This window comes from Lissotriton vulgaris, chromosome 8 (assembly GCF_964263255.1).
Source record: "Lissotriton vulgaris chromosome 8, aLisVul1.2, whole genome shotgun sequence".
Lineage (NCBI taxonomy): Eukaryota > Metazoa > Chordata > Amphibia > Caudata > Salamandridae > Lissotriton > Lissotriton vulgaris.
The window spans coordinates 532,961,360-532,977,165 of NC_141696.1; the positions used below are offsets into that span (position 1 = coordinate 532,961,360).

The 15,806-nt window shown below is 41.0% G+C and overlaps 1 protein-coding gene across 1 annotated transcript in view; it reads left to right on the forward strand.

Annotated features, from left to right (window-relative positions):
• Positions 1 to 15,806, forward strand: part of ZRSR2 (zinc finger CCCH-type, RNA binding motif and serine/arginine rich 2) — a 170,931-nt gene that overhangs the window by 74,450 nt on the left and 80,675 nt on the right. The window contains exon 6 of the mRNA XM_086934342.1: positions 11,081 to 11,119. Within this exon, the coding sequence (XP_086790468.1) occupies positions 11,081 to 11,119 (39 nt within the window). The remainder of the gene's footprint in view (positions 1 to 11,080; positions 11,120 to 15,806) is intronic.

The following is a 15,806-nucleotide window of genomic DNA, read 5'->3' on the forward strand; positions in this document are numbered from 1 at the left end:
AAGTGGATCCCCAATGGATCTACCACCATCAGTAAGCTCAGACTTCTCATTCCCCCCAATCACATAACACTAGTCGGGGGTTGTCTCCAAGCGTTCTTTCCCACTTGGCGGAACGTCACCTCCGCCCTGTGCTTGTTGGATAATATTAAACATTATTATTGTCTGTAGCTCACTTCCACACCTCCCAACATTCCTTATATTGGGGAAATCCTCAATTCAGAGAGGGCCACAATGTACCGAAATGCCACCAAGATACAATTTTTTCTGTTACTCATTCATCTATATTTCAACCATTTCAACAAGTTAAAGTCAGGGCATCTATGCACCTTGGCATGATGGCCTCATGCATCGCTATAAGACTGCATGCCCGATTACAAATGTGTCCCATTACAGGAGTGCGTAATACACCAATTCTCCAGCGGAGGGTCAGTGTGAAGATCTAATGTTGGTCTTGCTACTCTCTGCAAAGGTGAAACACCAACAACTTGTTAAAAAGACGGCAATTCCAGGACCCAGTTCCACAGAGTACCATAACAACATACGCCTCTCTTTTGGGATGGGGAGCGCATCCACATAATTTAACTGTCCAAGGTCTGTGGAATCCCAGTCAATGACTTCTCCACATAAATAACCTAGACATTCTAGCTGTTCACCTTGCACTGAAAACTTCCTTCCTCACCTAATTGCCAACGTAGTCCCCAAGACAAACAACATGACAGCCATGTATTGCATTCAGAAACCAGGGTCGCCATATCCCCTCAGCTCTCTCAAGGTCCACCTATTAGCGGATTACTTGCCAGGAGTGGACAACGACTTTGCAGATCTCCTCAGCAGGATGCAGCAACAAATCCCTGAGTGGGAACTCCATCTGCAAATCCTCCACCACTACTTTCAACGTTGGTGACTAACAGAGATAGACTTGGCCACAGCAGTAAACGGCAAATAACCAAACTCTGCCTCCAGGTTTCCACACTCATAGTCAAGGCACTATGGATGAGTTGGCCAGGTATATTTTCCTATGCTTTTCCTCCTCTCCCTCTACTTCCGTTTGTGGTTTGGAAACTTCGACACATCTCTTATCCTCATCTTGGTGGTTCCCAGATGGGCACTATAGCCATGGTTCACCACCCGCCTCGATTTCTCTGTGGTCCCGCACAAGACACTCCACAATAGACAGTACCTTCTCATGCAGAACCATGGAGAAATCAGGCTCCTGGATCCCAGGTCTCTCAAACTTGTGATCTGGCTCCTAATGTCCTAAAATTTGGATACCGTAATCTCCCACTGGAATGCATGGACGATCTCAAAGAGGCGCACAGGCCTACTACTCGTGCATGTTACACTGATAAATGGAAGAGATTTGTTCATTATTGTCGCTCCAAATATGTTGATCCCTTAGTGTGCAAAGTACAAGACATTGTTTGCTACCTTTTTCACTTACAAATTTCTGTTTTAGCCTTCACATCCCTAAGACTACACCTAGTGGCTCTAGCTGCTTACCTTCAGAACAAGCAACAGGTTTCCCTATTCCGAATTCCTGTCATTAAAGCCTTTATGGAATTTCAAAGTTGTATTGACACGATTAATGGGCCCTCCAGTCAAACCCCTCAACTCCTGCCCCCTCTAGTTTCTATCTTGGAAGGTAACATTTCAGGTTGCCATTACTTCCCTTAGACGTATCGGTGAGCTTTAGGCACTAACCTTGGAAGAATCCTTCTTCCAAATATGTACGGTTGTACTTCATACTATGTTCTATCAAGAAGGAGCAGTACCATGTAAGATTTTTTTAAAGGTGAAGACTCAGGGTTGTACGTTTTCCGAAGAAAAGGAACCGCTTGGGTTTTTCATGAAGCCCTCACCCACCGACCTAGTCGGTGGCATGCTTCATCATCGGGCCCATCACAGTGACACCGAATGTGTCCTGGTGTGCTGCGACGCCAGATGTTACTGCGGAGCTGGTACTCTTAATGAGTGTGCAGTGAAAAGGTGAAGGAAGTGAAAGTTAAAATGCCATACAGGAAGTCCCAGGACCCGAGGGATCAATTAAATTTAATTTCTGGGCCCCTGTTAGCGGTTAAAAGGCAAGCGGATGCGGTGGAGTTATTAGTGAACTCCTGCATCCTGTGTGGTCGACATGTTTCAGCCAGGCCTTTTTATTAAAACTGGCTTTCCTCAGGACCATAATCTCTCGAAAAAAGAACGAGATGTCATCAAAAAATTACAGAATAACCCAACCCTCACCATTAAGCCTGCAGATAAAGGGGGCGGTATGGTCCTCATGGACAAAACCGAATACCATAAGGAGTGCACAAGACTCCTGAGTGATGCCAGGAACTACAAACCGCTCAGATCGGATCCTACGGATAATCTGAGAGAAACCATCATCCACTTAGTGACGGAAGCGAAGGACACTGAGAAAATTTCTAAACAAGAAGCGGATTTTCTGTGCACAAAAAATGCAAGAACACCTTACTTCTACATCCTGCCCAAGGTTCACAAGGGCATCAGCCCTCCACCAGGGAGACCCATCGTGTCTGGGATACAATCCCTCCTAGAACCTCTATCACGGTTCTGTGATTTCTTCCTTAATCCCTTGGTACAATGCACGCCATCATACATAAAGGACACTAAGCACCTCTTGTCTATCATCAAAGATATCACCTTTGATCCTTCCAGCCAAATCCTGGTGGGATTAGACGTCGAGAGCCTATACACCAGTTTGCCGCAAGACGCCACTCTGGGGGTCCTTCGGGACGTTCTACTAGGTACCAACTGGACATACCAAACTCCGGTGAGCTTCATTATGGACTGTGCCACCTTAGCTTTAAAGGAGAACTATTTTGAGTATGAAGGGAAGTTTTATTTACAGACCAACGGAACCTCGATGGGGAGTGTTTTCGCGCCTAGCGTGGCAGGTCTATACGTACATCATTTTGAACACACATTCATCCAAACCGCCACCAACCCATACCAGATAAAGATCAAGCTATGGCGTCGTTACATAGACGATATCCTCATCATATGGGAAGGTGACCAAGACTCACTAAATTCTTTCCTCGTCTGGGTTAACAATTGTGACCCTTACCTAAAATTCACCTGCACCCACAGCAAATCTGAACTTTCCTTCCTTGATTTACTCATCAAGGCAGAAGAAGGAGGCCTGAAAACCACCACTTTCTTCAAACCAACAGCAAGAAACTCTCTCCTGCACTTCGAAAGTTTCCACCCTCGAGCTCTGAGGGAAAACCTGCCGTACGGACAATTTTTATGTCTACGGCGTAACTGCAGTGAATTATCAGACTTCAAAACACAGTCCAAAGACCTAGCTGATAAGCTTCTTGAAAGAGGATACCCCAACAGGATCATACAGAAAACAAAGAAAAGGGCCAGAAACCAGAACAGAGAGGCCCTCCTCGAAAACATCGTCAAACCTCCGGAAGACCCAGTACTCACTTGTCACTACATACAACCCAGCGTCCACCCAGGTGTCGAGAATAATCCAAAAGAACTGGAAAATTATTAACTCGGGCACAAGGAACTGGGAAAAACCAAGATTTGCCTACAAGAGAAGCAAAAACTTCAGGGACCAATTGGTCTCCACCAGGCCCAGATCGCCAAACACTCCAAAATGCAACACAATCCTGAATGCTTGGGGACTACCTAAACTCGTTGGCCATCAACCATGCAATGATTGCAGCGTGTGTCACTTAACTTCATCGTCCAAAACACTGTCACTTGAACCCGGCAAAGTCTGGACCCAACGCCAGTTCACAAACTGCAACTCTGCGAATCTCGTATATCTAATCACCTGCGTGTGTGGTCTCAGATACGTGGGCATGACCACCCGCAAAGTGAAAACGAGAATGTCTGAACACAGAAGCACCATCAGATGTGGCAAAAATGTGAGCAAATTCACTGATCATTTCCTCACACATAACCACACTCCCAACGATTTCAACTGGACTGTGATTGAACAGTTCAAGTTGACAGACAGAAACGAAAGGGACCTGTTCAGCAAAGAACAACGCTGGATATACCGTCTCTCCACCCATACCCATGGCCTTAACGATTCCATACCTTGGAACTCTTTAAATCATTCCTAACTATGGACTCCGACTTCTCCTTAACTTTAGTGTTCCCAGTCCATTCTATGCGCTCAAATTGTAATTTCTTTAACTCACACAAACCTTTAACTTTAATAAACCATGATCCCGTGAGGTAATCCCCCAACGTGGACTCCTCATGTACAAGACAAAAGGGACAAGCACTGCGCATGCCCGGCCACTACCACTTTGGCACACATGCGTATTGCGAAACACCCACTAACTCCACACCTATGTGTGATAAGCGGCGTATGACTCAGCGAAAGCGCAAACATGCACCTTCTTCTATCCCTACTAAATTACAGGTAGAACCAATCCGGTCAAAGCACAGCCTACATAACCGCCGTCCAAGGCCCATTACCTTTGTATCGGGCACCGCAGAAGGAGGTCGGTTCCAAGGAGGATCTAGATCGGCATTACCGTGAGTAAGACCACATCCAATCAAGCTCCAAAACAGGGGTAAGCCACATCAACTCTCTTCCTTTGCAGGTTGTTTGACAAACTATACATTTTCCCTAGGGTCTCTATCTCTGCCAGGTGACCCAAGAAGGCTTCAACAGAAAAAGCCTATGTGAGGATAAAATGTTTCATCAAATTGTGCCTCACTTGGTTACCATTTCGCTGTTTTAGCCCACCACCACTTCCGAACAATATCGGCGTAGTATTATCACGCCCCTTTCTGACATATTTTCCGGCCACATCGCTGCCGTCTCAAATCTCGGACACCCACCTAATAAGTCGGCATCATTGCATTTAATGATTCTCAACATTATTGTAAATACTAAATATGACTCTCCCCTGTATGTTTGTCCTTGTCCTATATGTTTTGTGTAGCAATACCAGAGGGAATCCCCCTCTAACACATATACGTACTTTAGGGCGTGCGACACATTGTTATCATTTAACACAATCACTATAATTTAGTTTCATAGTTTACTTTGCACTTCTTCACATATCATTTGGTCCTGAGGAAAGCCAGTTTTAATAGAAAGGCCTGGCTGAAACATGTCGACCACACAGGATGCAGGAGTTCACTAATAACTCCACCGCATCCGCTTGCCTTTTAACCGCTAACAGGGGCCCAGAAATTAAATTTCATTGATCCCTCGGGTACTGGGACTTCCTGTATGGCATTTTAACTTTCACTTCCTTCACCTTTTCACTGCACACTCAGTAAGAATACCAGCTCCGCAGTAACATCTGGCGTCGCAGCACACCCAGGACACATTCGGTGTCACTGTGGTGGGCCCGATGATGAAGCATGCCACCGACTAGGTCGGTGGGTGAGGGCTTCATGAAAAACCCAAGCGGTTCCTTTTCTTCGGAAAACGTACAACCCTGAGTCTTCACCTTTAAAAAAATCTTACATGGTACTGGTCCTTCTTGATAGAACATATAACCCCGGGGATTCGGACCAGCTTACCTGGTCCTCTCTCTCCTCTTGATCTATTGATTTGTACTTCATACTAACCATATGTTTCTCCAAAAGGTGGTTTGACAGTTTCATCACAATCAATCTATTGAACTTCCTGTAGTTTTCCCTCAACCTGATGCATTAGATGTTAAATGACCCCTCATGTATTATATTGACAGAGCTAAATCTTCTAGGAATACAAAAAAGCTTTTTTTTTTTTTCCTAACCCCATCAAAGTAAAGCCATTTCTAAATCCGGCATTACTAGGTGGATTATTAAATGCATCCATGTATGCTGTGTCTAAGCTGTCCCTCCTCCAGCCCCTTCCACCAGGAAAAAAGGAGCCTCTATGGTCTCTCCTGGGAATATTCCTATTTTGGATATTTGTAGAACATCTGCATGGTCCACATCATATACTTTTACAAAACATTATTGTGTGGCTGTACTGGCTAGCCAACAAGCCAATGTTGGTCAGAAAGTTTTATGTACACTTTTCCAAACCACTACAATTCCCACAGGTTAGCCACCACTACTTTGGGAGGACTGCTTTACAGTCTATGCACAGCATGTGTTTCTACAGCCACACATGCTCTAACGAAAAGTGTTACCCTGTAAGCATGAGTTTGTGGCATGTGATGCTGTAGATTCACTCGTGCCCCCCCTCCTCCTCCCTGGATACTTGTGTTAGTTGCAGTCAATTTAATATTTCTTACTTTCCTCTTTGCATGGATATTTATCTATACTATGCTTCGCTTCACATTTCATCCTTACCCGCCATTATGGAAAACAGTCAAACAAGCTAGTCGATGACCATGCATGTTACCAGAAAGAGAAGAAGTCCCAAACCTTGTAACTCGAATGACTTGCTTTGAAGAATAACAACTTGCAAGCATTGGAGCCCAACACTACATGGCAGGATTATGCACTACTTGTGATTCTACAGCACTATGTGCCACAAATAGATACTTAGCTAAGTGTGAATATATATATATATATATATATATATATCTCCAAAGACGCCTGGCCATGCAAGAAGAAACACACTCTGCGGAGCTGATTTTTAACAATTCTTTATTGCCACCACGACATTCACACTAGTCGATGCGTTTCTGTATGGTCGCATTTCTCAAAAGCATGTTGTAATTTAACAAATAAAGGAGAAAAATACCTTGTAATTCTGTGGAAGGAGGGTAAAGGAGGAAGAGGGGTATTGAGTGTCCAGGCTACACAACTTTTGTTTTGGGTCCTTATAGTCAGTAGCCTTTTCAGTAATAGATATAAGACGTAACTCACCTTAAGTAAACTACGCCATCTGGTCCCTCCAGAGCATTTCTTAGGAAGGGGTTATGTGGCATCATCATGTCAGTTACCAAATTATTTGTAAAGACACAAGTATGGAGATCATAAATGCTAGGGGAAAATCACAAATGTGATTAAAATCCAGTATCTGTCTGCAAAAGGAGGCAGTACATAAATTAACCAAAATGGTATACTTTGGTGGTAGGTAGCACTTTCGTCCTGAACACCCATATCCTTATGAAGAGATCAGGTTAAGGATATTCTTCTTTTTTCTTACATGGACTGAAAATATTAACAGTTAGTCTTTCAAACTTCTCTTTTCAAGATCTTCTTGATGGATTCTATGAAAAAGTCCTAATTTCAGCCCTTGCAGATGGGAAAAAAAGTTTTGGCAAAGCTATTAAGTCTGTCCTCCACAAGCTAGCATTTTGTTTTTTGTAGACCTGTGCAAGAGGGTCTAAAAGTGTGTGATACAAAGAGAAAATGTTGCCATCTACAGGTGGGCTGCACATGTTTGCTTAAAGTAAAAAGTCACTCATTGGAAAAGTACATTTAAAAACAAAAACATTAACTGAAAGTAGAAATAAAAGGAGAGATTAGCCAGCCTACCAGATCGGACACCGAAGTGGACTTCTTTTCAGGTGAATGTACACAAGTTAAATGATGTTTTTCTCAGGGAGGTGAGTCAACAGATGAAGTGGGCTGACCCATTGTCTTATGATGTGTATGCTGTTATGGGTGAAGGCAAAATTGGAATGAAGTATGTACAGACCAGTCGATAAATTTGTGTCGAGTAAAAACGTTTGTGTATGCCTATATGTATGTATGTATTTTCGGGAAACCATGGCGCAACAGTTTAAGCAGTTTCGAGGCCAGACCAGATATTACCTGACCTCTTAATAAGGAAATTGATTTATAAGATAGGTTCCCCAGAAAATATTCTAATGTTAGGATTCCTAGAGTTAGGATATGAGACCTGGTTTGGAGAAGGATGGGGCTCTGAGATGGTGAATTAGGAATGCCTCCAGTAACAAACCGGTAACCCCCACACCTTGCACTCTTCATGCTTCTTAAATTCACTATGTATGCATCATGTGCCTTTTGCACTGTAATCCATGAACAAAGTGCACCCTCTGTCCACAGATAGACTGTAGCGAGGAGGCCTCTACAGTAATAGCTCGCTGCACACACAATTTTTTCTTTTGTTGACTAATTTTTATTTTAAGGCAATGCAGCAATTGTTTAATAAAATGACAACTTATACAATTAGGCACAGTTTGAAAAGGATTGTAGAAAGGGGAAACAATATATATCAAGCAAAGGAGTTTGATTCTGTAGAAATAGAGAAAATGAAGAGAAAAAGAAAATAAAGATAAAGATGTCCAAAGCGCTGGGATACTTTCGGGTAGCCATGCGCTATATAAGAGCATATTCATTCATTCATGAGAAAGAAGGTGGAAAGACAGGCTAAGAATATGATGAGTGCAAAGAGAGAAATCTAGTAAAGCATAACCAGTGTAAATCAGATTTAGGGCATGATTATGAGTTTGGCGGTCTTACCACTGTTTTTCGGCGGCGGCAGTCTACTTTCATATTAGGATGTCACCACTGGGCCAGCGGCCATGTTTCTGATGGGGGGGGAATATGTTTTCATATGCGTCACTCACTGCATGTGTGTATATCTTAACTACATAAGTATTAAATTTACAGATATGCATGACACGTGAAAAAATACCTACTAGCAGTACTTTCCCATTGCTAGAGTCTGGACCATATGTGCCCAGTCCAGTCAATGGCAAAACACCACAAACCGGACTTACCTGGTTTTCAGCACCAAAAGTTACGGAAGAAATTTCTGTTCACGAAGGTTAGGTCCCTCAAGAGCTTCAGGTAGCCTTTATAAACTAAGGTTGTTACGACGATTCTTGTTTTCCAAATCTTCTGTGTGAAGTTTGAGCTTCAGAATATCTTGTTCTAGCAGAGGAATTTCATTAGAGACATCCTGACTAGAACTGACACAGTGTTCCATCTCCACCATTTTACCTTCCATAATGATCTATTGGCTTTTTAATCTGCTGTAAGTTCTCAACAGTAGCACTCATAAAAGGCTGAAGGTCCCTCACTTCATCAAGAATGATATCCAAAACTGGGTTACTGGATGAAATAATGGATGATGAAGGATCATTGTTAGCCCTTTTAGGCTTGGTACCAGTAGAGGTAGCCTTAGCACCCCACCCCCAAAGTGCATCACTCACCATTTTATCATAAAGCAACTTATTGCAAGACTTTTGCAAGAATTGTATTCTGCCCATAAACTAACTACAGAAGTACAATACAGATGTACATCAAGTAGAGGACCGGCAGTAGGAGAAAACATTGTTAGAGTGTGACCAGAGAGACAATAATTTAGTCGTGAGAGACAGTCAGAATTCAGAATGGCAGTGTCATGATAAACAGTAGAAATAAGTGCCAGATAAAATGTAGATAACCAAGTGGTAGCTTGAGAAGTAAAAAGAAAGTGTTAAGAGCTGAGGGCATCAATGTAAGTAATGTGCAATTATTTAGGCTGCCCTTCAAGTAAAAAGCACGAGCATGCACCCTTTTGAGAAACGTGTCACTCACAGGCTCATAGGAAGGAAGATAGCCCCACTCAGGAAAGGGCTCTTTCAAGGAGCAGAAACATGCCACGAGGTTGACCAGAAGCTGAGGAGAACTCCAGATGCCGGAAACCAGGCTTTTTATTTGTCAGAAAAACGCATTGTGTGAATTGGAGCTCACGGAGATGCTGCCATTGTGATCGGCGTGGAAGCAACACCCTTCTACATTCATAATTATAATAGTAATATTTGTAAATTGTAGATGAAATGCATCATTTATAATAAATACCAATGTAATGTCAAATGCCAGTAAAACAAACCTGAACAAATGTGGGTAGCCGGGCCTAACTATTATTGTGTTTCACCTTATTGAGACTAACCACATAGTGGGTCTAGACTAGGAGACCACCTTACTCCAGTACTCAACTTATCATCTAGTAATCATTGCTTTCGAGTGTACTAATATAATTAGTTTAATGAAAATAAAACATGACTAGAGTACCCAGAATGCATTAAGCTATCTAACAAAAGTGCATAACTGGCAATATTGTCTGTTTTGACCTGGAGGGAGGTTGTCACCCTACGTTAGTCAATACGTTGTGTGATATTACAACTCTCTCCTCTTTTAAATTTAGTTTTGGTACACTTACCTTTTTCTAACTCCGTTGCACTTATCCTCAACTTATGCGCTATCTTCACTGTAATGTCCCACAATGTCGAGCTTTCTAAGTAGTGATCCACAATGCAGTTGGTCTGATGCAGTGGAGATGCACCCTCATAATACAGCGACTAATAACTGGTCATGGCATGCCCAACAGGTTAAAAAGGTTCTATGCTATACTTTTACAGTAGGTTAAAACAATGTCCTTTGAGTTAAAATTGATGACACTGAATGTGTATATCCACAACATTGAAAACTGAATATGTTTTGTGTGCCTAAATTTGCCATAGCTGGCAACAAACATAATGGCAGTTTAAAATAATTGTAAAATATGGGTGGTACAGGGTAAATATAGATTTTACTAAGTAACTTTTTTCATTAAAAATATTCCAGCCTTTTATAATCTCCATACCAGACTTGAGTTGCTCCCCTTGCTTTTAATGTGGACCAAACTTTTGACCTAGGCGTGCTGAAGTTTCTTTGATCAGTAATACATTTCTTCTTGCAAATCTAAAATGTACACTAGGTTTTCTTCTTGCATTCAAGCTGGAGCAATATGAACCTGTTCTCTTATTTTCTTAACACCAGTGCCTGAACATATGCAAGGGACTGGTATTAAATTCCCAATTGCTCTAGAAAGTCATAATTTCAGTTTGCGTTCCTTGCACATTGGTGACACTCGTTCTTTGACTCTTTGCATAGGTTAAGACCATGTTTTTCTAAGCAGACTTGTATTTATTAAACACATTGTTTTTCTGCATATTTTTATCTACTAAAGTGCTGGCCATTTGGGTCTACAAATTATAGGCATTTTCAGAATGTCTCATCCAGATGATTTATAGAGTTTATCACAAGTGTATCCTTTTAAAAGATTATCACCCTACACAGAGCAAAATGTATTCTGTAAATGCAACAGACGTGAGTTTAAGATGTTCTTAACAAAGTAAAAAACAGATACTTTACGCCTCCCGGATTTTCACTGGTCCTCTGTTTACACCGTTTCTAGGAAGCAGTGCAGAAGATGCTGGATCAAGCTGAAAGTCAGGTGTGTAAAAAGCAAACATAATTCTTTTTCAAGTCGTTGTTTTGTTAATCTATTCTGCTGTGTATATTTTTGTAGCATAAGAAAACTCTTTCAGTCAGAAATCAACTTTCCAGAACATAGCCAAGCCTAAAGACTCCCCAAAACACACACACTCTACTCAGCACCACTGTATGTAAATGTACCAGGCTGCTGCTTAGTCAAGAAATCCACATGCTGTTAATATGTGTGTTCTAAATCTGATGTGCATCATTTTCCAGTCATGTTCTGCACAGGGAATTGCCTGTACTGTAAGCATTCTGGTTACATTTTAAATGTATTTGTGTTAGGGGCTAGTTAAGACACCTTCTTAGGAAATGTATATGTCTTTTACATACAACCCAAAGCATATTGTTTGACATCCATAATAGAGGGGAGCCATAGTGGAGGTCCTTTGGTAAGGTGTCTTTAGGGGCACATATACGTGTGACTTTGAAGAGATATACTAATGACCTCAGAAAAGGGGCAAGATTGACTTTGGCCAGGGAATGGCTCTAGTCTGTTTAGAAGCAGATAGTGTATTCCTGAACCCTAAATATAGACTTAGTGATTCTATGTATGCAGAATGATCTTAGATGAGTAGCCCAGACAGCTCACCACCTGGTTGGCTGAAAATGCATATACAAAGATAGATGCCTTTTAAATCACTCATATATAAAACAATGGTATGTCTGTTTGTTAATTTTGTTTTGGGAACATGATTCCTTGTGCTTTATACTGTGTAATCATTTTGGCCCTTCTTAAAACTATTCATAAAGCAATTTTCAATCCATCTTCTAGTCAATAACTGCCCTGGTCCCTTCATCAGTTGGAGTTAAATTATGAATGTGGAATCATTCCTGAATACATTGAATGTATCAATTTTAAAACCTTATTTTCGTTATATATTAGATACTGTAGAGCAACCTGACTGAGTGGGGTATTAGAGTTTTAATCCTGGGTTCTTAAAGTTCATTATTGATATATTCTGTCTAATAAAATTAACTTTGCTTAAATCATAGGTTGGACACCTGCATTGTATAAATTGTTTATTCAGATTTTTACTGAAACCTCATTGTTCTCCAGCACAACATGTTTTAAAGACTATCTGTTTATGCTAGCTAAACTACCACCCACCAAGAAATTTGGATTTAATCCAGATTAAGGCACATGCTTTCTCTTTTTTTATTATATTTTTTTTATTGAAATCCATATATCACATAAAGTAGCATCTTAATATGCATACATCCAAATGTAAAAATTCATAGATCAAAAATTCATCAATATTATCGGATTTGCAGGAATCAAAATAGAACATAAACACTTAATCAAGAATTCATCGAGCTCATAAAGCAGCAGCAGCATTTCAAGACCAAAAAATAAAAATGCCTATTGTCCTAAAATAATACAACAGAAGGGGGGAGTGGGGTCCTAGGGAATATTTAACGACCTATCAATGCTACTATCCCTATACATATGTAACTACCAACTACAAAGTAGCAAAGGGTCATAAAGAAAAAACTCCTGTCTGTGTCCATCAATGGGTGATCTCGACTGTGAAAGGTGAACAGCGAAATCATTCCTAGGGTATTTTCTTAAAGCAAAGAAAAATTCCCATCAGATAACCGACCTGTACCAGATCTGACCATTATGTCCCCATGAGGATGTGATTTTCACTCGGTATCAGGAGGTAACTGAATAGCAGTGCTAACTAGTGTAAATCATAAGTGATTAATGTGAGATATATAAAATTGAGTACTAAGGAGAAGAAAGTATTTTAATGAGCAGGAGTTGGTTGAGCCTGGCCAAATCTTCCGAAAGGTACGATCATCTACCTGCAACTTGAAGGCTCCCAAATGATGTAGGGCGGTACAGGTTGGTTATCTGATGGGAATTTTTCTTTGCTTTAAGAAAGTACCCTAGGAATGATTTCGCTGTTCACCTTTCACAGTCGAGATCACCCATTGACGGACACAGACAGGAGTTTTTTCTTTATGAACCTTTGCTACTTTATTGTCCTAAAATTTCTTCAATTGCCCCGTAATCCCATCAATTTTAAATATATTTTCAGTTCTTTCCTTCTTTAAAACGTACACCCAGTAAGAATACGTAACAAAAGTATAACATGATCCAAAATAGTTCACTTGAAACAAAAAAACCTCCTTATAAGTACCAATTCTATCAGAATTAGGCATCCCCATTAAAGAACTCTGCCCAGATCTTGCCAAACCTCTTCAGCCCACCAGTTTGTAAGGCATATGCTCGTTCACTTTTTTTTTTTACCTGTTCCATTTTCCAGCTCCATTCATATTTTTATGGTATTATATCTGATTGCCACCTTTGAAGTAAAAGTGACCTAGCAACTGCCATTCCAATATAAAGAAGTTTAATCGTTTTGTCATGTAGGCTGAGATCTGGGTCATAACCAAGAACAATAAGCAAAGCATTGGGACCACTTGCTAATATACATTCTGATGTTAAATAATCAAAAATGTCCATCCAAAATTTCTGGATCAGGGGACACTGTAAAATTTGCAGATGGATGATTGTGGCACCAAAAATACTGCCCTAATTGATTTGGATAGGCTTTAGCTATAAAGCCCAGCGTTCTATACAGTAGCCACATACTAAAAATAACATCCTTTGCCAATTGGCCCCCCTGAGCGTACTAAAATGTAATTTATTTATTGAACACCAAACATTTGCATTGATTTCCAACTCCTCATATTTTCCCCATTTACTTATAGCTTTAGATTCCAGATCTATCCCCTTAACCGAGGGAAGATGTTTTTTCCAAACCCACGTTTTTTTTTTTTAACCGTATCTTCTACTAGGTCATAGACTAAGTTTTTCTGATTGCTAATCTGGACCAAGTCCAGATTACTGAAAAACTTCTTTAGAACGTTACATGACCCCAGAAGAAGAAACTTACTATGGGTTAAGCAAGATATTTCCTCAATATTCAACCACCTGTCATTCCGCAGAAAATCTGAGTTTCCGAAACCCTGCCTTAGTCCAAATTTGAATGATGGTAGATGAATCTTTAATTCCTGCAGAGGAAATAAGACCTGCTATAGAAGTAGAACTAATAATTGCTGGGATAGAGTATCTTTTATAAAAAGCCTACCGTTTATGATAAAAACAAGGCACATGTTTTCTCACTTATGATAAAATCATTCCATAGTAGCAATAGTATTATATTTTAAATAATCACACATTTGCCTGACCTACATGCTAAAACAAATAGACCAGAAATTCAAAGGGCAGAAACCGAACTATGGATTCTTAACTTTTTAGTATTCGACCATTATAATTTTACATCTGTTACAACATCAGAAAGGTTACTTTAGCTTCTTGTAAAGAAAATATTTCCAAGTAAGAGTAAAGGATTTGTTGGAAGAATTAACCTCCTGCTAAAGGTAGACTTGATCCTCTGCCTGCCTTTCAGATGCCTAGGGCATCCTTCCTTGCAGGGAAGGTGAAGGGGCAGTAGAGATTGACAGGATGCCTTTCTCTTTATCCATGCCCTGAGCACCTAGCCCTATCTTATAGTTCAGAATTCTTTTACTTTTGATGGGAGTGAGAGCATAGGTCCTGCATGTTACGTCTCTTCAACCTTCCTCAACTACCTTTATCTGAACACTTCCCCCATCAGTTGCTTTGTCCACCTTTATACCCTTCCAGTCTGCTCCCATCCCATCATTCCAAATGCACAATTCAGCCATCAAATACTTATCCTATAGCTTCCCACAACTAACACCATCTGTTTTCATCTCTACCGCCCACTACCTGTCACAATGAGCCCTTGGAGACAGTGAGTGTCAAACCCCCATCCTCCCATTAACCATTTCATTGGTCATGCTCCCCCTCCCTTAAGCCCTACTGCTCACCTGTTCCCAATCTCCCCATGATCTTTGGACTTCCTAAGCCACCACCCCCACTCGCTGAACATCTTATTTTACATTTGAAATGTGACATGTAAATGTAGATGTAGTAGTATTTGTATAGTGCACCGAATTGATCCCCGAAGGGGTATCTCAGGCACTTGTACGCATACCGCTGTGGAACCCTTCCTGGCTTTTCCCTGTGAAGTGCCCACTCCTGGGCACCCCCAAGATGAAGCCAGACATCCTAGCGTTGTTGGGGCCATTGTGGAGATTAAGCAAGCTATTGCCCAGAGTTGCAGAGTGGGACCCATGATTAGGATAGGCACCAAGGCGAGAATTATCGGGTCCGCAGAAATTGAGCCCAAGACCCGCCGAGGCGGGAATTGAACCCTGGTCCCAGGCTAGACCTTTGCATCAGGGTCTGCCGCTCTAACCATTGAGCCACATTTCTCCACATATGTATCTGCATTAGTAAAGAATGTTGCTATCTGCATCAGTCGTTTTTCTTCCAAACAGTCTATTGGAAGATTAGCAACCTATATATGTCCACATGCTACCATATGAGTAAACCCAAAACTCACACCGCTAGGGGAAAATCTAGCACTGGTACTGCACCTATAAATGTACCAACACCGGAGATATGTGAAGAAGGAACACAGAAATATGCCTGTCCTTCACCACACTATACTGTTTTGGCTCTAACTCAAGAGCAAACACGCATGGAGATTAGGGTTTATTTACAGATCGTTTTGCATAATATAGTGACATCTGTTTTGTTTTTATTT